Here is a 21,572-nt window from a genome sequence, read left to right on the forward strand (position 1 = left end):
TGTGTGTGTGTGTGTGTGTGTGCGCGTGTGTGTGTGTGTGTGTGTGTCTTATAAAGTAAGATTCAACTTCCAAGGTTACAAACTGTTAATGTAACACTGAAAAAATAACAATTTAACAAAAGATTTCCAGATGGCTCTTGAAGCAATATTTTCACGGTCATAGTCTTGGACAAGGGTGGAATCAGATTTTTCTCCTCACACCTAATGAAAATAGTGGAAACATTATTCCACTGGACCTGGCCACTGGACCTGGCTGTGTGGTGATAAATCAACATTCAATTTTATTCTAACCTTTTGAAACACAATGAAAGTCCCACAAGAAAAAAGAAACTGGTCTGACCTTTCCTGAACAGTTCAGTTGTGTTGTCTGTCCAGACCTGTCTTCTGTTTGCACCACGTGTTCTCGCTGCATAATGACTAGTCTTTCAGTTCACAAGAAATTCACCATCAATAACTCTGCTGTGGATATTGGAAATCCATTGTGTACAGGATGAAAAAAGGGGCCCAGGACAGTTCACTTGGTATTCAAAAGAAGAAGAAAAAAATGCAAAACTAAAAATAATTACAGTAATTGATGTCATTATCACACTTTTAGTTTCTAAAAGTAAAACTAAATTAACTATGATTCAAAAATGTGTTTAGTTCCCTTTCGAGGGATCTTCTGTGTCAGCTGCTGATGCTATGGGAACTCCCTTGTGGAACCCTGTTGTCTGAGGCACTTGTACATCGCAAGGTGTGCCCCAGCATATAAGAAGGGTGCCTGAGAACACGTCATCAGCTTATTTGTCTTCAGGAAGCTGCTTGTTTGAGTGCTGTGTGAACATAAGTGTGTGCTAAGAAGTAAAAGGTAAGCCGCCTAATGGTCCGCCCAACTGGGCTCTTTCTTGCAAGAAAATGACATCTATGAAAAGTTTCAGTCTGGATTCAGGCCGCACCATAGCACTGAAACTGCGCTCGTTAAAATCACAAATGATTTACTTTTAGCTTCTGACCAAGGCTGTATCTCAATACTAGTTTTACTTGATCTTAGTGCTGCGTTCGATACTATAGATCACACAATACTCTTAGATCGACTACAAAATTATACTGGTGTTCAAGGACAAGCATTAAACTGGTTCAGATCATACTTATCTGACCGCTACCATTTTGTCTATTTAAATCAGTGATCTCAAACTCAATTCCTGGAGGGCCACAGCTCTGCACAGTTTAGCTCCAACCAGCTCCAACTCACACCTGCAATGAAGTTTCTAGTAATCCTGAAGACCTTGATTAGCTGGATCAGGTGTGTTTGCTTAGGGTTGGAGCAAAACTGTGCAGAGCTGTGGCCCTCCAGGAATTGAGTTTGAGATCACTGATTTAAATGGAGAAAAATCTATCATAACTTCAGTAAACTATGGAGTGCCGCAAGGATCTGTGTTAGGCCCTCTGTTATTCTCAATATATATGTTGCCACTTGGAAATATTATAAGGAAACATGGAATTAGTTTCCATTGTTATGCTGATGACACTCAAATCTATATTTCATCATGGCCAGATGAAAACGCTAAATTATCCAAACTGACAGAGTGTGTTAAAGATATAAAAGATTGGATGACGCACAATTTTCTTTTATTAAATCCAGACAAGACAGAGGTACTAATCATCGGTTCAAAAAACCGCCCACAAAACCTCTCACACTACAACTTTAACATAGTAGGATGTCCTGTTACTTTATCATCTACAGTAAAAGACCTGCGTGTTATATTAGACTGCAACCTGTCTTTTGATAATCATATTTCATATGTTACAAGAACAGCCTTTTTCCACCTTAGAAACATTGCTAAGCTACGTAACATGCTATCAGTTTCTGATGCAGAAAAGTTAGTTCATGCGTTCATGACCTCGAGACTAGATTACTGTAATGCTTTATTAGCTGGTTGTCCTGCATCCTCAATAAACAAGCTACAGTTAGTCCAAAATGCCGCCGCTAGAGTTCTTACTAGATCAAGAAAATATGACCATATAACACCAATTTTATCATCACTACATTGGTTACCTATAAAGTCCCGTATTAACTACAAGGTATTGCTACTGACTTATAAAGCCCTAAACGGCTTAGCTCCAGTCTATTTAACGGATCTTCTATCGCCCTATAATCCATTGCGCTCTTTAAGATCACTAAAATTGAGGCTTTTGGTCATACCTAGGATATCTAGGTCCACCAAAGGAGGGAGAGCATTTTCACATTTAGCTCCAAATCTCTGGAATAGCCTTCCTGATACTGTTTGTTGCTCAGACTAGCTCTCCCAGTTTAAAACTAGATTAAAGACGCATCTCTTCAGCCAGGCATTCATATGATACTTTTAATCTTACAGTTAAATCCAACCTCTAGTTTATAAACGCCAGAGGAGAACTGGCCCCCGACTGAGCCTGGGTTCTCCCTAGGTTTTTTTTTCTCCATTAGGTCACCTGATGGAGTTTTTCGGTTCCTTGCCACTGTTGCCTTTGGCTTGCTCAGTTGGGGATATTTGGGGATATTTAATTTAATTTAATTAATCAATCAACAATACTATTGATCAGCATTACCAAACGTGGACGTTTTCCACTAGAAACAAACACTGATGTATTATTTTAATTTAATACTGTGAAGCTGCTTTGATACAACCTGTGTTGTGAAAAGCGCTATATAAATAAACTTGACTTGACTTGACTTGAGCAGATAATTCAAGCACTGTGTTTCTCATTGCCCGCGTTTCTTAACACCTGGTGATGGTCAATAACATACATGCCTCAACAACAACAGCAACAAATTAAAAAAAACAGGCAGAGAGAATGTCACAAATCTCAAATAAGTGTGGGTCTGGGGTTACGTATGTACGTACAAATCTGATGACTTGTTCTCAGGCTCCACCACACTGTGTCGGTTCCGCAAGGGCACGTCTTCATAGCATCAGCAGCTGACATGACATCTCGTTCCCTTTCTCAGGGAACCGGGCTTACATACGTAAACCTAGACCCAGTTTTCAAGTATGGTGACCTATTACCTCATGTAATAACAGATTTCTTTGTGATTTGTGATATTCTCTCTGCTTGCTTAGCTGTTTTTTTATTTGTTTGTTGTTGAGGCATGCTGTATTGTGAATAGGCAAAGCGAAGTATTCACAATATGCCTACAGCACGCCTCGAGTATCTTACTTCTTTTACAAAATTGTTACCACATAATACAAATAATACAGTTGAAAATGTATGTATTAGTATTTTACTTTTTTTTTTTTTATCAGTAGATTTCATCCTTCGGCCAGAAAAATAGACATATTGTATACTGTACATGTGCTTATCTCTCAGCAAAAACAAAAAGTTTGTTTTCCATCTTTTAGTTTAAAGCACACCTGTTCGCAACACAGCTCATTGAACATACAGTACAATACTGCACTTCTGAAACTGTAGTTTTGACAGAATATTGTTTGTTTGTGTTGTGGTTAAGTCTGGATGCTAATGATGATACACAGATCCGTTCAGTCATAGCTTATAAATAAAACAAGGGTACTGGCCTATTAGCATCAAGAAATGAAGCTTTAGCGTAAGTTCTGCCGGGAAGACTCAATTGTTGCGTCACTTACTGTATTACCAGCCCGTTCTCATCCCAAGGCGTCATATACTGACGCTTTTGACATTTCGTCTACATCAAACGCACATGGCACCCTTTAGCGTAAATATGAGATGCAGATAGATATGGGCCAGAAGGCGCCTCCTAGTGGTCTAACCCTAACTCTACCCCAGACCTAAACCTACCCATAACCGAACAAAGCTCTGTGCATGTCATATTGACGCTAAAGGGTGCCATGTGCGTTCGATGTAGACGAAATGTCAAAAGCGTCAGTATATGACGCCCTAGGATGAAAATGCGTTGGTATTACCTTCTCATCTATCCAATGATGTTCTAATACTAGAAGTATAAAGGACCCGTACTTACACTTGTCTGAGTTTGCAGATGCTGAACGCTTTCACTCACCACCATTTACCCCACCATCACCAAGATGGTTTCTTCCCTCCACCAACAAGATGGTTTCTTCCCTCCATCTTCTCTACCACCACAGGATGGTCCCTTCCCCTCCAACCTCCCCACCACCACCAGGAGGGTCCCTTCCAATACCTCACAGGGGGTCGGCTGCGCCCCCGCCTTTATCTTCAGGCAGGAAATGCTGAATCCGTACCCTCGGATTGCGAGTTACGGACGGGGCCTACGCCAAATACTTTATCACATATATTGCTTACTAGGTCATTAATAAATGCATGATTGTTACAATATCTTCTCCCGAGTCTTTCTGGTAGAACCTAAACTATCAGCTTTTTAAACCAGATAATGAAAAAACATGTTTATGTAATTATTTATTTGCACAAGATTTAATTATCAGATTAATAACTGGTAAATATTGAAAGTATAGTACTGCTAAGCTTTTGGTGAACTATAGTCTCAGTCGCCTCCCTCCTCACACATCTATCAGAAGTCATATCGTTCTGGGGGGAGCATGACTTATTAAAGTTTGAGAACCTCCATATTAAAGGAAAGCATCAACACTGTGCAAAGCTTGACATCCATAGAGCCCTTAGTTTGCAGGTAACTGCTCAAATTGGTTTCACAAATGTGTCATATCAGCCTGGGAGGGAGAACGCTACAGCAGTCGTATGGGTAACAGTGAGTGCTGAAGCCGAATGATCCAGATCCTTTGTGTTTTCCCAGATTATAAGGAGGGGGAAATGATATCCTTAATACAAGCTGCCGCCCCATGGGCCTGACTGCTGATCTCATCTCTACAGACCCACGCGGGGAGTAACACAGCACTCATGTGCTCTCTCGTTCCTTCATTCTATCTTTCATTCATTTATTTTCCTCTCTCTTTCCTCTGCTGTCACCCAAAGGGAGTATACGTGAGTTGATTTAATCTATATGTGAGCTGGGTGAAGATGCCTGAAAGGTTTCCAGTGACCCATGAGCCATAACAGAGAGAGATAGAGAGTTGGAGAGGAATGAGGAACAAACAAGTCAGACGGATACAGATTGCAGAATGAAAGGATGGATGAAAGAGAGGGCGTACACCACCAGTAAAGACTGGAATACTTAAGTTTTTTTATTGTTTTTAAAAGAAGACTCTTCTGTTATGGATCTGTGAAGGAGAACTCAAATGCAGGATGACAATTAACAGCTTTATTGATAAACAGATAACACGACGAGGTAGGAGAAGGTAGCAATCCAAACAATAGGTAGAGATGAGACAATGCCAACAGCAGAGCAGCAGATGTAATGAGGTATCCGTAGGCCGGAGTGAAGAAATGGCAGATCAGAGTGAGACCAGAGGTAACCAGCCAAAGCCAGACAGGAACTTCTTACAGCTTGACTTCTTACAGCTTGACACTCAGGTATCTCAGGCTCAGAACAAGGCTGCTCGCTGGACAGGATTAAGACAGGACTGGAACAGAGAACAAGACGGACAAAGCCAATGGCAGTAACCAGAGCACTGACAAACTTCTACAACAAAACACTAAAGACTTGAGAGAAACCAGACTTGAGCAAAACGATACTGAGACAACATAGTACTCTGTGGTACAACAATTAACGAACTGGCAAATACAAGAGGGAAAGAGCAAACATATAAAGGGAGCTAAGAACATGAGGAACAGGTGAGCACACTCAGACAAACAAGGACTTAACGAGACGACAGGTGCTAACACTCAAACAAGGACTCAACTAAACAAGGGGGCGTGGTAACGGGAAACAAGGAGGAAGGGACAGAGGAGCACATGGCAAACACAAACAAAGACACAGCCATGTGTTAAAGCACAACACAAACATAGAGACATGAAACAAAGACAACACAGACAAAGCTGACAGGGCAGAACCCTGACATCTTCGTGCTCACCAAGTCTGCATTTATTTGATCAAAAATATGTAATATTATAAAAATGTATTATTCTTTTAATTTGTACTATTTTTTTATTTGTATTTATTTATAAAGGGACCATGTACATGTACTATTGTACTATTGAATGTACTGTTTAAATAGGACCATGTACTATTTAAAATAATAATATCTGTAAATAAGTTGTTTACATTCATTTTATAATGTTTGGGCTTTGAGACATGAGTTGAAAGTGTTGCATTCCTCCCTCCATCAAGGCGTCCCTCGTCATGCTTTGCAGACTTTGCTTTGGCGTTGCGCATTCATGTGTTTTAAAGGAGGTGTGGCTTTGAAGGGAGCTCTGAAGGGAGGGTGGGATCTTTTCCCGTTATGTTTTTAAAGATAGCTTGATATTGCTAGCCTCTACGAAACTGCACACCCTAGCTATGAATTGATCATAAGTGACAGCAGACATTTATAATGTTACAAAAAAATGTAGTTTCATTGGCTGTTTATTGAACTATTTATCAAAGAATTCTGAAAAAAAAAAAAATGCAGGGGGAATGTAGGGGGAAGCAGTAGCTGAAAGATGTGTACGTTGTGTTCCTTTTTTGTGTGTGTGTCCTTCAGCCTGATGAGCATTTGTACAAATTGTTTGGTCCATAAGGTCCATCTTGCCATCGGTTCATTTAGCTTTTTGAGGCCGTTTTGTGTGAAAGGGCCTTTAGAAGGCAGCTGCCTACATTTTAGGACAGCTTTCATATTGGTGCACTTATAAAGCTTTAAACACCTATCCATGTAGGCAGCTCACTAGGGTTTGGAACAGTTTATATAGCCTATTCCTCTGCTCTGAAATGCTCTGCTCTGCTGCCTCATAACCTTCTATTGACAACACAAATACAGCAATTTAGCTGTGTCTTTATGTGCATTTGCATCTGTCTGTGTTTCTTTACACAATTACACACAACATTCATTGCACATTTACAAACATTTACAAATAACGAATACAGTGCCATAAATTACTGCAGGCGATTTTAACAAGCCAACTACAGTTGACTTACATGCCTTGCAACATCTCCAAAACACCTCAAATTTACCATATTCTCTGTTTATTCAACCACGACACGTCTGAAACAACTAGACACCACACTCAAAAAAGAGAAAAATATGAGACGGAGAGCGAAAGATAGAACCAGAGGGCAAAGATAATTTCTTCACATTGTCTGTGTAGGAACCCTGTGGCGCACTGTGTGTGTGTGTGTGTGTGTGTGTGTGTGTGTGTGTGTGTGTGTGTGTGTGTGTGTGTGTGTGTGTGTGTGTGTGTGTGTTTGTGTATTGATCGTGGCAGGGCTGTAATATCATTAAGGCTGCTCTGATTTATGGAGAGAGGAGCGATACAGGTCAGGGTTGTGGAAACCACACTGGACCTCCTCTTTCAAACAGGTCCCACACAAAAGCGGGGGTTAATTGACTGTGCACTTACATACGCGCACACACACACACAAACATACCCAACTTACTGGTCATTATGGCCTTTTTGGGGAGCAAATGAGGGACAAGTTATTAATCATAGCCTTTAACAAGGTGACAGTGTTCTGTGCACTAACCATCAGAGGAACAAGTAAGTCAATAACACACACTGCTGACAGAGCCAAGAGCTGAGGATAATAGACACATATTTAGTGGTAGGAAACAGAATGTATACAGTATGTAGGCTAGAGTATAAAAGTATGCAGGAAAAAATCATATATGTGCATATATATATATATATATATATATATATATATATATATATATATATATATATATATATATATATATATATATATATATATATTTTTTTTTTTTTTTTTTTTTTTGTGTTTATTTAAAATAAGACAAATCTGATATTATTTTAATCTCCAAGATGTTATTTAACAGTTGAGATAGTTCTTTAATGCTTCGCTAACTAACAGAAGACACTAGCCGGGTTTAAATCCCAGTTGTGCAGGCGGGGGCATAGTTCGAATTACAGGGGATACTGGGGGGTACTATACCCCCCAATGAATAATATATATAAAATAAAAGATAATTTTTCTGATATTGTGAAAAAATATAATTACAGTTACAATACAAGTCAACTCCTATTTTCACTGTAGGAACATTTTAGTGTAAAGCGATTTCAGACACCCCTATTGTGGACCGTACCATTTTTAACCACCATGGCTAGAAGCAGGATAGAGAACGACTTCAACTTCTCAAGCGTCAACGTTGAATGACAAAACGCTAGTTTCATAAAGTATCATTCTTTTCAACATTCCTTATTTGTATATTAAAAAATATTTAAAATAATCTAATTTAATACAGTTATAATTTTTCAATGTAAATTATTTAATTTTATTGGTAACAGCCTAGTGTCTAATTATTTTAATTGAATATATTTATAAAATTTAAGAATTTGAAATGAAAGATGGAGCACACATTTAATACAATTAGGGGAAATGCCCTTTATAAAGGTACAAAAAATTATTCTGAGTGTTTTCAAACAGTGATGTAATGAAACATTGACAATTTAAGTTTGAAGGGAGTAAAGCCTATGTTTAGGCTATTAAGGAAATGTAATTTTGCCAAAAGAAGAACTTTTATTTTAAATAAATGTTAATTTTAAATCAGCCTACTTCAGTGTGATATGTTACCATATTATCATGCTTAACACTAAGAATTTTAATAATTGTAATGTGATGATCAGATGCAGATATCTAAATCAAATAGGCAGTTTGCGGGTGGATTATTTATTTTTAATAGTGGATTCGGGTGACTCAAAGTGCACCAGATTAATGAATTTATCTTTAAAATTTACAAAATTTTCTGCAAGCCCCCGGACCCCCCTAGAGATACCAAGCTCCACCAACAAAAAAAAAAATGTGGGAAACACATTAGGCTATATGATGATCTACAAAAAAAATACACATTTAATTATCTTATTATTAAAATACATTATTATGATTTTACCACCTCCGCCTCATTTTGAGCCAGGAAAAACCCTGAAATAGGCAATAGGCTTCTTGTAAAGGTATTACTTTTACTAGTAATTATGGTATTTCAGTGCACTTCTATCTTTTGGGAGTTGATCAAAACAGTTCTCTTTTGAATATATAATAACAATGAGATATTCTGTAGCCTACTGATTATCAGTTTGTCGCATGTTTAGACCTTGTATGTGTGTTGCACAACACATGTTGCACTTGGCGATCACGGTGGGGATTGATATGGTAGTGGCCCATGATGGTCATAGAAGAAGTGAAGGAGCAGTACCCCCCAATTATGGTGGGGTAATTCGCACTCTGGGCGGGGGCATGTTGTAACACTGCGTTACAATGTGCCCCTATTAGAAATATGCTTTTATATTCTATACTTTTATTAATTATATTGAGAAAACGTGAGAAAAAGGTGAATAAAGACTGAGAGTCAATGTTCAGAAATTACTAATTATTTATTTGTTTTGAACTATGTTGTATAGCTGTGTTTTCATGTGTTCGTAGTCAAAACTCAAAAATGAGTTTCTATTTAATTATTAAAAATTGCCATTATTTTATATGAAAAAGTTTTTTAATTGTATTTTATTTAGAAAATATTTTAGTTTGTTTTGTATATTGTTTTTATTAGATCAGATAACATTTTAAGCTGTCATATGTCATGTTACAATGTGCCCCACACATGTTACAATGTACCCCACCTATGGGGCATGTTGTCACATTTCACTTCCATTCTTTCGGGGTATATCAAGAAAAAAGTATATACTGTATTAATAAAACAAAAACACATAATTGTACTAGACATGTGGGAAATTAATGTGGGAAAAAATAAATACTCTGAACCATAAGTAGATTTACACAAACTGAGAAAGTCAAAAAGCGTTAGGTTGTGCCCCGCTCTCCCCTATATATATATAATAAAAAAATAAAAAATAAACACTTCTGTATAAAACATTTTGACAAAAAGATTGTGACATGTACATAAAGTCGATGTGCATGATGTGTTTGAATGCATGGTATTTGTCTCACCTGGTACTCGCTGGGCCAAAAGGTGCTGACAGCCAGCTCCACCTGATGCCACTGCCGACCCTGAGAGCCGGACACATTCCATACGGCATTTCCCCGTGAGCCACCGTTTACTCGCACATACACACTCAGGCCCCCAGGACTGTGTCCGTCACGGCTGTACAGAAAATAACTGAACTGCACACAGTGTGTGTCGTTCTCACTCAGCGGACGTAACATGAGCTGAGCCCGCTGTCCAGCACCATACTGAGAAGAGTTCACCATCATGTAGGAGCCTAGAGAGAGATAGTGAGAGAGAAATTATTTTCTTGGTCTACTTGGCACTGTTTATTTGGACTATTTATTTTGTTAAACTACAAGAATTGCTGTTCAAAACCCATACTCTGTGTTCTCAGACAAAAAAGCAACAACAAAGACAAAACATTAATCAACCACTGCATGTCTACCGATCAGTACACAGAAGTGGAGTGCCATTCCTGAATTATTCAGTGTTTCTGAATGAAACGGTTGAGTGAATGATACAATGACTCACTCATTAATTCACTTTTTGCCACCTACTGACATGCAATGGCCGAAAGAGTCACTGACAAATCCCCACCACTAATGCACACATACAAATTACACTTCGACTTTTGTGTTGGGCAACTGGGATGGAGCTCTTGCTTAAGCATAAATTTAGAAACAGTGAGTATAACAGTTCACTGTGGGTAATGTAGTTTAAAGCAGGTGTAATCAGTGCAGTGATGATGGCAGCTCTGCTCCGGTACTCCACCATTATTAATCACACTGACACAGTTATTAAACCTCTAATGTCTACCATATAAGGGTACCACACAAAATACATCACATACAGCGAGACACAGTTTTAAAACTACAGTAACAGCAACAAGAAACCCCAAACAATATTACAAAGATATTAACAAACACAAAATATTAAGTGTTGAGTCTCAATGACATGAAGTCATTTTGATTGCTCAAAGTTTTGAAGACATTATCTGCTGTCTTTCTTTTATTCTCTGTAATTTTTGCCCCAGATTTGTACATTTTATGGAAGAAAATGTGAGTAGTGTTGGTGCAAAACTATTCTAGTCTCTAGATATGACTCAGGTCCCTCCTTTAATGTAAATATATGGGATTTATTTCACTAGATGTATCATTCTCCATGTGAAAGTCTGATTGTTTAAAATAGTAACAGCTTACTTCTCAACAGGTCGGATTGTTTAAGGTTTCATTTATGTCTGTAGATAAAATGGTGTATGATGACAGATTGAAGAATAATACTTAATTTAGTATGAACAATAACAGATTTAATGATTTTCCTTAGATGTGACGCTTTTCTGAAGCTTGATATGTTGTTTTCAGGGCTGGAGTTCTGCTAAATTACAGTTTTCAATCATCAAAACAGGTGGCAGCCATTAAGGGTAAATTTGAGTCTCTTGCTTTTTTTTGCATTGTTCTCTTACGAGAGGTTCTCTCGTACTGCGTAAGCTTACGCTTGGGGGAAAGTCTCTTTCCGCGAGATACTGAAGCCAAAAATTATCCTTAATTTTTATATAATGCAAAACGCGTTGCAGCAGCATGCAGGCATAGGCGAGGCAGCTTGCGCGCCTATTGGCTGCCCTGCGGCAACTGCAGCAGCCTATCGAGAAGGCCCTCTCGTGACACCTTAACCAATGGGGGTGCTTCGCGCCCATTGCATCACGTCCCGCCGAAATAGGATCTCGCACCCCCTGCTCGTGGGTCATCTGGGAAACGGGCTAATATTGGGTCAGAGCTGACGCATCTGCTCTCTCAGGCCATTGAGAGCCTCGGCCTTGAGTGGTCGGCGCCCGTGGAGCCAGCACACAACCGACTGGATGGCTGTTTCCTTAAAGGGGACCATGTTGCAACACCGTCTAGACCCGCGCCTTTTCTTCCTGAGCTTCATGAAGAACTCGCGAAATCCTGGTCTGCACCCTTTTCAGCCAGAGTGAAAACCTCTGTATCTGCAGCATTCTCCGTTGTCGACGATGCTAAAAACAGAGGATACCACTCTCTTACTGCAGTAGAGGAAGCTGTAGCTGCTCATCTTTGCCCGCCCTCCGCTGGACGGCGCGCTAAGACAGCACTCCCCTCTAAAGACTGCCGCACCACCTCAGTTCTGCACGGCCGCGCTTACACCGCTGCTGGGCAGGCTGCAGCTGCATTGAACACAATGGCCACGCTACAAGTTTTCCAAGCCAACCTTCTCTGCAAACTCGACAAGGAAGGGCTGGAAGCTGTAAGCATTTCAGATTTGAGAAGCGCTACAGACCTCGCTCTTCGCGCTACTAAATCTGCTGCACAGGCCATAGGGCGGATCATGGCCTCTCTCACCGTTGCTGAGAGACACCTGTGGTTAACGCTTTCTGAGATGCCGGACTCGGAGCGCGCTGCGTTCCTCGACGCTCCCATCTCCTCTGCTGGGCTCTTTGGATCGTCCGTCAAAGATTTCGCGGACAGATTCGCTGAGGTGCAGAAAACATCACAGGCCATGAAGCATGTCCTGCCGAAGCGTGCTAGCTCTGCAACAGGTCGCTCTAAACAGCCGTCTGCTCGAAGCTCACAGCCGCAACCACCGCCCGCCGCCGCCTCGCAGCGGCAACAGGCCCGAAGCTCGAGACCGCGCTCTCGCTCTACTGGCCACCATCCTCTGCGTGGACCCCGGCCAAAGATTGAAATCAAGCCCGAGGCCTCCGCCATGCGGCGCCATGAGGCCGCAGCATCGCCAGTGCTTCAGCTGGGCCTCCTTCGGATGCGCCCACTACAGTTCTGGCTACAAGCGCGTGTGCCGCGCCGAGCGTGGACTTCCGGTCGTATTCGCCTCAAGGTCGATCAGAAATGCGTTTCAGCTCTGAAACCTTGGAAGGCGACCGACTGGTACCAGTCATGAGTAAGCCTGGGGACTTCCTCGAGTGTGAAGGTGGTGTCTACGGACACATTAACACACTTATGGCCGTAAGGGTTTGGGATTGCACACTTGCTAAATTATAAACACATACTCATATTTATTTCTGCATGTACATATTTCAGTGAGCCCCGATAAATGCAGTTTGTACTATTTCTAAAACGCTTCTTTATAAAGAACATTGTTTTCTCAATACTTTACCTATACCGCTGTGAAGGAAAGAGCGCACAATCGATCATCGAGGCATCGATATCAACCTATTCAGCGCCTCCACCATGGACAGCGCCTGCTAAGGTCGAACTTAAGAAGGTTTACCTTAAGCAACATCCTAAGGTATAGTTCGGAGAACACACGTAGGAAAGGTATACCTGTAGTTAAGGTGTACCTTTTGAGTCTTCGTAGCGCGCTAAGAGACAACGTTATCGGAGAACGCGGCCCAGAGCTGTATAGCACTCAGAGTGGTGCAAGTAGGACGTTGGTCCCCTGACCCGGATGGGGCTGAGGGAAATGGAGGCCTGCTAGTAAGAACTTTATTGGTAAACTTCAATAGCCTGGTCTCAAGAGGTGTACTAGAAGTCTTTAGCATACTTGTCAGTGCCCACCTCTTTTAGTCACTTTGTTCTGAAGATGAATTATTATTATTTATTTATTTTACTTCAGTAGCAGGTGTAGGTGGGGGTTTCTCTCATATTAAAAATAATAGACAAATAACTACACCTGTTTCTGAATAATGATTTATCTAAATAGTGTAGACTACTTAGATAAAGCAATATTCAGAAAAAAGGTGCAACGAATGAAGCGAGGAGCTAAACTTGTAAATACAGTCATTTTAAATAGGCCTATACAATTTAATAATAGTTGTATTTATATAAATGGGGTGTTTGTCAACTGAAGGCAGGCCGTCGTTATTAAACATGATGCTTAATCTTTAATTTAGATAAAAAATAATACAATAAAAACTAACTGTGTATACAGCTTATTAACATGTACTGTAATTTTATTTCAAACTAATGAGGGAAATAAAGCTTTTAATCCAAGGAGCTCTAAAATAATTTTAGAATAGTAATCATTATCTCTGTAACTGAAAGCACGGCTCCCACAATCCTGTGTTGACGCCTCTGTAGAGCATTTCAAAATGTTAAATTCACAAATAATATGTTTAGGTTACCATTTTTGCCATAAGATTAGGTTAGCTTCTGGCCCTTTTTCAGGTGTAAAAAATATACTTATAATGGCACATATGATTCAGTAATTGCATCCATTGTGAATAACTTAAGTCGAAGGTCAACAGCTGCCCTCCATCTGCATTTGAAATTTAAAGCGTGTTGTTTCTTCTGCTTGACTGTTTCAAACAACAACCTGCTGAAGAACAAGTTTGCAGCTCCATCGTCCGGAAGAGAACATGAGCATTTGTTTTCAGACTAACTGTCAGGTTTGTATGCATGAGCGCTCTCATGGAACGGACTTTCGAACCACGGCTTAAAGAGAACAGAGGATAAAAGAAGCTTCTTAAATCAAAAGTCCATCTGACAGTCTTTATGCAGATCAGGGCCTGAATGTGCATCAGTGCCTGCAGTGAATTGCTATGACAGTCACAAATGAAAAAAAGTGCTGTATCCTGGGAGAACTCAGCATCAGAAAGAAACGTTTAAATATACTGGCAATTTTAACACTTTTGAATGCAGCATTTTGAAAGGAAATGAAATGCAAAACTTAAATAGTTTCCACTAACTTGGCAGGGGGTTATAATGGGGTGGGTGATATGAGACGCTCAAATAAACTAAACTTACCAATCTAATATGGTTTTTCATACTTAAAGTCATGAAACCAATATATTTATTTATTTTCTTAATAAACAAACAAACAATCAATCAAACAAATAAGTGTTATTTTAGTATTATTTATATCCTACTATAGTTCTATAGCTCTCTCGTACTGCGTAAGATATCTTACGCTAGGGGAAAATCCTTTTCCGCGAGATATTGAAGCCAAAAATTATCCTTAATTTTTCAATAATGCAAAACGCGTTGCAGCAGCATACAGACATAGGCGAGGCAGCTCGCGCGCCTATTGGATGCTCTGCGGCAACTGCAGCAGCCTATCGAGCGAGGCCTGGCGTGGCGCCAGACCCAATGAGGGTGCTTCGCACCCACTGCCTCACATCCCGCCGAAACGGGCGTGGCCTAGGCCTATAAATACCGCTCGCAGGCAGCTATTATCTGATTTTTCATCCTTCAAGCGAAGCACACGCATCGCTGGAGCTGGAGAGAAGCCGCGCCGTCTGAGAGATAGGGGTGGGAATCTTTTACCATCTCACGATTCGATTCGATTCCGATTCTTGAGGCCACGATTCGATTCAAAATCGATTTTCGATTCAAAAAGATTTTCGATTCAAAACGATTCGATTTTATTCATAATGACTTCTAATCAGGTTTCTGATCATGATCTACTCTCATCTGCCTTGCTATACAGAATGACAAACATAATGACAGACATTAAAGTGTGTTTTTCACATTTATTAAGTTCAATTCTCAGGAAAGTGCCATTTATCAAAAACATTGAAAAAATGTTTTTACTTGGTACTTTTAAAGCAAAGTATTTATGATGACCCATAACGAACTTACTTCTAATACTTCCTATATTAATTTTATTAATAAAACAAATGGAAGTGATTTGGCAAGTCAACTGTAAGGTTACATTTGCCAGCATATGTCCCAACATTGCTGAGAACCAACAGGAAAATAAATGTGTGCTTGTACTAGCAGCACACTTGTAGTAAATTAATACAAACTTCAGCATATTCTGAATCTCTAGCATAGTAGCATTTAATAATAGACTTCTAATCAACATCCTCTTGTTATTTCTAATTAGCAATATAATCCTTCATACAAAAAAAAAAACATTTTGCTGTAGCAAATTCACAAACAGTTTTCGTTCAAAAATATAGAATTATGTACCAGAAGCTATCATAACGTATAATGCTTGTGGACTTATGCATATTCTGAATAATTAGTAACATACAAAGTCGCTCTTGACTTATAGTACACAACTAAATAATAAAGAGTTATGACTTGAAATGTTTGCTGTATACCACAATCAAAAACAGCTTATACAAAGAAAGTGAATGAACATCTGCAGAGAGTAACTTACAGTCAAAATGTAACTTTTTGTGACTGGAATTGCACATTTGGCGCTTAGCCATCATGCGTCCGTTATGTGCGCGTCTCTGTTATGTGCACGCCACAGAATGTCCGCGCACGTGCACGTCAGCTTCAGAGTTCCGCCTTTTGCGTTCCGTCAATGTTACGTTATTAGAATTTTTTTTTTTTTTTGAAAATTGATTTTTGACATTTGTGAATCGATTCAGAATCGTCCACGTCCCGAATCGCGATCCATCTAAGAATCGATTTTTTCCCCCACCCCTACTGAGAGAGAGCACCTTCAGCGGGACGAGTCACTGAAGTCGCTGGCCGCGCCACCTTCCTTGCCTTCCTGCTGCACTTTCCGGCGCTTATATCCTTTTTCACTCTCTGTGTTGTGTGTGTGTGTGTCGCCGCCGCGGAGAACATGCAGTTCTCGCGCTCGCTGACGGCGGCTGCCCTCACTGCGAGCTATTGCCCATGGCGACTCTGAGGACTCGCCTGGCTTTCTTCGCCGAGACAGCTCCCCCGTCCGCCGCGGTGTCGCGCCGTAAAAAGCGCCGTGCCCAGCGGGTCCCGGAACCTTCCCCCAGCCGCCAAAGCTCGCCGGTTCGTCCGCCTGCTTCACCGGCTTCGTCAGCCTCTCTTTCCTGACGGACAGCGGCCGCTGTCTGCTTCCGCTTCCGTCGACATCGCTGACGAGGAAACCCTGCTGGGAGAGGATGATTCCTGCTCTATCCTGGCGTCAGGCAGTGAGGATTGGGCAAGCTCTGAGGATCTCGCACCCCCTGCCCGCACTACGTCAGGCAAGAGAGCGTCCATCGAGACGGAGCTCATGCGAGTATGGCCTCAAGTATGGACCGCGCTCCTGCTCATCCGGCCGCCGCCCCGCCATGCGTTGCTCGTGGCCTAGGATTGTGGTAAAGCCTGAGGCCCCGAAGTCGTCCTAACACGCCTAGGGAAACGACGGTGTTCGAGTCCCGCCGCGGGCGGACTTCCACCAAAGCTATTCGCTCAACCAGTTCCAGCAAGTGTGACTGGTCCAGTGTTTTCTGCAGCCAACAAGCCGGTTCTGTCGCCCGCTTGCCTGCACACAAAGATAAATCCCCAAGAGAGTGTATTTTCTGGTGTCCAGGCCACGGCTGATGGTGTTTTATGTGTAGAAAGAATGCCCACTGCCCAGTGCCCATCACTACACACAAGCACAGCCCGTCAGGGTTCGCACACATAAAATCAACTCAGATCGATTGCGCATCAAACGTAGTAATTGTGCCCACTACCCAGTGCCCACAAACACTACGTTTGATAGCGGATAGCGGGCACATTTACCACACCGAAGTTATTGTTCGCTTGAGTGAAGCGAATGCACGCCCGTTTCGTATTTACAGAAACTGGCGTGCATTCGCTTCACTCAAGCGAACAATGCCTTCGGTGTGGTAAATGTGCCCGCTATCCCGCGCCCACATCCACACACAGACATGACAGTTCCTACGGGACTCGCCCAGCCCTCCCCCTCTGGGTTCACCGCCGCAGAGGAGTCGAGCGCGGGCAATCTGCCCGCTGTTATCAGCGCGCCCCCTGCCTCAAATGTCACGAGCGCAAAGCTTGTGTTACAGCACACCAAAGCCTCTCCATCGCTGAGCGAAGGGAGCGCGCTTCGTATTCAACCCCTAGCTATCCATGCAGATGCATGGGCAAAGCTGCCCGGGGTTTTGAAGTGGGTGCTAGACATTATAAAAAGAGGCTATTCGCTGCAGTTTCGCCGACGCCCTCGCCGCTATACGGCGCGTGTCGAGACCACGGTAAAAACAGAAGTAGCACATCTACTTCGAGCCGAAGTGGCGAAACTATTGAGCAAAGGGGCCATAGAGCCTCTCTCTCAAGTTCAGAGCGAAGGTGGGCTATACAGCAGATACTTACTGGTACCGAAAAAAGACGGGGGTCTCAGACCCATACTAGGTCTAAGGCAACTGAACAGAGTGCTTGTGAAGCGACAGTTCAGGATGCTCACGACCAGAAAAATACTCGCGCAGATTCGCCAAGGAGATTGGTTTGTGTCAGTAGATCTGAAAGACGCGTATTTTCAAATACAGATAGCGTCACGTCACAGGCGTTTTTGAGATTCGCCTTCAAGGGCCAGGCATATCAGTACACAGTCCTGCCGTTCGGTTTATCCCTGGCACCCCGTACATTTACGAAGTGCATGGATGCGGCGCTCGCGCCCCTCAGAATCAGAGTCAATTGGGCGAAGAGCTCTCTGTCCCCCAGTCAGGCGATATCTTTCCTGGGCACAGAGCTGGACTCGCTGTCCATGATAGCGCGACTATCACCACAGCGCGCAATAGACATTCAGCGTGCAGCGAACTCTTTCCGCTGCGGCGCATTTGTCCCGCTCAAGAAATTTCAGAAGATGCTGGGTCTCATGGCCTCAGCATCATCAGTGCTCCAGCTGGGCCTGCTCCGCATGCGCCCACTGCAGTTCTGGCTGAAAGCGTGAGTCCCAAGCCGAGCGTGGGCATCCGGTCTGCTTCGTCTCAAGGTCAATCAGAAGTGCGTCGCAGCTCTGAAACCTTGGAAAGCGGACGACTGGTACCAATCAGGTGTAAGCCTGGGGACTTCCTCGAGGGTGAGGGTGGTGTCTACGGACGCATCCACCTTGGGATGGGGAGCGCTGCTCGAGGGCAGACCGTTCTTTGGCCAGTGGTCAGAACGGGAGAAGCTTCTGCACATAAACTGCCTCAAAATGTTGGCAGTAGACAACGCGCTGACGCGTTTTTGTCCCCAAATAAAAGGACGCCACGTCCTGGTCCACTCGGACAACATGTCTGTGGTGTCCTACATAAATCGCCAGGGTGGCCTCAGGTCCAGGGACCTGCACAGGCTAGCAGAACGCCTCCTGGTATGGGCTCAGCGCAACCTGCGCTCGCTGAGAGCAGCGCACGTGCCAGGGCTCCTAAACATAGGACCAGACAGACTGTCCAGGAACAATGCTCTGGCAGGCGAATGGTCTCTACACCCACAGACAGTCCAACTGCTGTGGAAGAAATTCGGCAGAGCGGAAGTAGACCTGTTCGCGTCTCAAGAAAAAGCTCACTGCCCGGAATTTTTCTCCAAGAGCAGGGACGCGCTGGCTCATGCATGGCCCCGCCACCCGCTCTATGCCTTTCCCCCCGTCTCTCTCCTGCCTCAAGTGATAGAGCGGATCAGGGAAGATGGATGATCAGTACTGCTCGTAGCACCGTTCTGGAAAAACCAACCCTGGTTCCCAGTTGTGATGCAACTAACGAGCACTGCCCCGTGGCCAGTGCCAGTGAGGAGAGACCTCCTCTCTAAGGCCCACGGCTCGATCTAGCATCCTCACCCGGAGTTGTGGTCCCTTCATGTCTGGGCCATCAACGGGTACATGTTGAACTCCCTAAGGGAGTGTTAAACACGATCACGCAGGCTAGAGCTCCGTCTACGAGACGCCTCTACTCCTCGAAATGGTCAGTGTTTTCGGGCTGGTGCGCAGCCCGTGGTGTATCACCCACAGTGGAGTGGAGTGACGGAGGTGCTTTCCTTCATACAAGAGCTGTTGGATAAGGGTAGGACCCCTTCCACGCTCAAAGTTTATGTGGCGGCTATAGCAGCGTTCTCGAGAACAACGCTTGGTCAGTCAATAGGAAGGAACGATTTAGTCATCCGCTTCCTCAGAGGGGCTAAGAGACTGAATCCTCCCAGACCTCCCTCAGTCCCCGTATGGGACCCATTCGAGCCTGTGCAGACGTTTGATCTGAAACATCTGTCTTTCAAGACTGTGTTTCTGCTGGCTCTCGCTTCAGTGAAGCGCATAGGGGACTTACACGCGCTCTCGGTGAGCGCAACGTGCATGGAATTTGGGCCTAATGACTCTAGGGTCATACTCAAACCTAAGCACGGTTATGTTCCAAAATCCCTCAACACACCGTTTAGGGCGCAGGTCATTTCCCTGTCAGCCTTACCGGTCCCCGATGAGGAAGGAGACGCGAGCCTCCTTTGCCCAGTCAGGGCATTACGAGCTTATGTGTCTCGCTTGTCTGCTTTCAGACAGACAGAGCAGTTCTTTGTTTCGTTCAGCGGGCGCTCTAAGGGACTAGCCGCGTCGAAACAGAGCCTATCCAGATGGATAGTTGATGCTATTGCGCTAGCATACGCCTCCAAGGGCATGCAATGCCCGTTGGGTGTCAGAGCGCACTCCACGAGAGGCAGGGCCTCTTCGTGGGCCTGGTCGAGCGGGATTGCCTTGCAAGATATTTGTATGGCGGCGGGCTGGGCCTCCCCGTCTACATTTAAAAGGTTTTACAACCTAGAGGTTGCCGCCCTGCAGGCCAGGCAGCTGTCGGTCTAGTTAACCAGTATTATCTGTCCTGATGCTATCAGCTCAGAATGCTGCGTCTACTGAGCACAGCTCAATGATCGACAGTGTAAAACAACAGCACAAAGATGTTGTCGGGCAATCTGTGTAAGACCCACATTTCCCCATCAGCTCAGGCCGTACCCCGCCCTGTCTGTATGATGTAATTCGCGTCTAAGCGACGCTGTTATACGTGGAAGAGTGTGGCTTCGCCCCTCCCTCTTCCCGGGCTCCCTGTGAGCTCCCTGGGTGATTGTGCACTATATGTACCCCGGGCTTTCGCCCTTGGGTCTTTGGTGTCAGATCCCAGCACGCACGGTGTCTTGTATTGGGTCCCCTAGCGTAAGATATCTTACGCAGTACGAGAGACCTCTCGTAAGAGAGCATACTCGGTTACTAACGTAACCTCGGTTTTCTCTAGTAGAGGGAACGAGTACTGCGTAACTTGCCGTGCATGCACACACTCTGGTTGCTTCGGTGATGAAAAACCAGATAATAGTTGCCTGCGAGTGGTATTTATAGGCCTAGGCCACGCCCGTTTCGGTGGGATGTGACGCAGCGGGCGCGAAGCACCCTCATTGGGTCTGGCGTCACGCCAGGCCTTCTCGATAGGCTGCTGCAGTTGCCGCAGAGCAGCCAATAGGCGCGCGAGCTGCCTCGCCTATGTCTGTATGCTGCTGCAACGCGTTTTGCATTATTGAATTTCTAAAAAATAGCTTAGAATTTCTTGAATATGAAAACACAACAAACAATACATCGCACTGCGGACAACTATGCACTGCGGCAACTATAGTTGTCAGTGGGCTTAATCCAGCTGTTCATTACTAGTTAGTTCATGTTAGTTTAAAAATTCACAAATACAAAATTTGATTGTAATAATATATAAGTAATTTTTTTTATTAACATTAACTAATATTAATAAATGCCATAGAAGTATTGTTCATCTAGTCTTCTCTACTGACTGACTCACTCATAAAGATACATAAATACTGATTTGAGCTGAAAGTATTTTATATGTTTTCTAGTATAACAACTTAAACGTTTCTGTTAAAAGATGTCACCATTTGAAATACACTCACTCTGAAATATATCCTATTATGTAAGTAAAATGGGTTGTAATTGCTGTTTTTTATTTACTTTGAATTCATCAGCAATTTGCTTTTCATGAGCTGGCACTTTCTAAGGATACACTGGAATCATAACATCCTGAACTTTCTG

The 21,572-nt window shown here is 43.1% G+C and overlaps 1 protein-coding gene across 1 annotated transcript in view; it reads right to left on the reverse strand.

Annotated features, from left to right (window-relative positions):
- The window catches only part of ptprua (protein tyrosine phosphatase receptor type Ua), a 446,907-nt gene that overhangs the window by 238,924 nt on the left and 186,411 nt on the right, over positions 1–21,572 (reverse strand). The window contains exon 3 of the mRNA XM_081375841.1: positions 9,920–10,191. Within this exon, the coding sequence (XP_081231967.1) occupies positions 9,920–10,191 (272 nt within the window). The remainder of the gene's footprint in view (positions 1–9,919; positions 10,192–21,572) is intronic.

This window comes from Scardinius erythrophthalmus (genome assembly GCF_964197995.2).
Source record: "Scardinius erythrophthalmus genome assembly, chromosome: 10".
NCBI lineage: Eukaryota > Metazoa > Chordata > Actinopteri > Cypriniformes > Leuciscidae > Scardinius > Scardinius erythrophthalmus.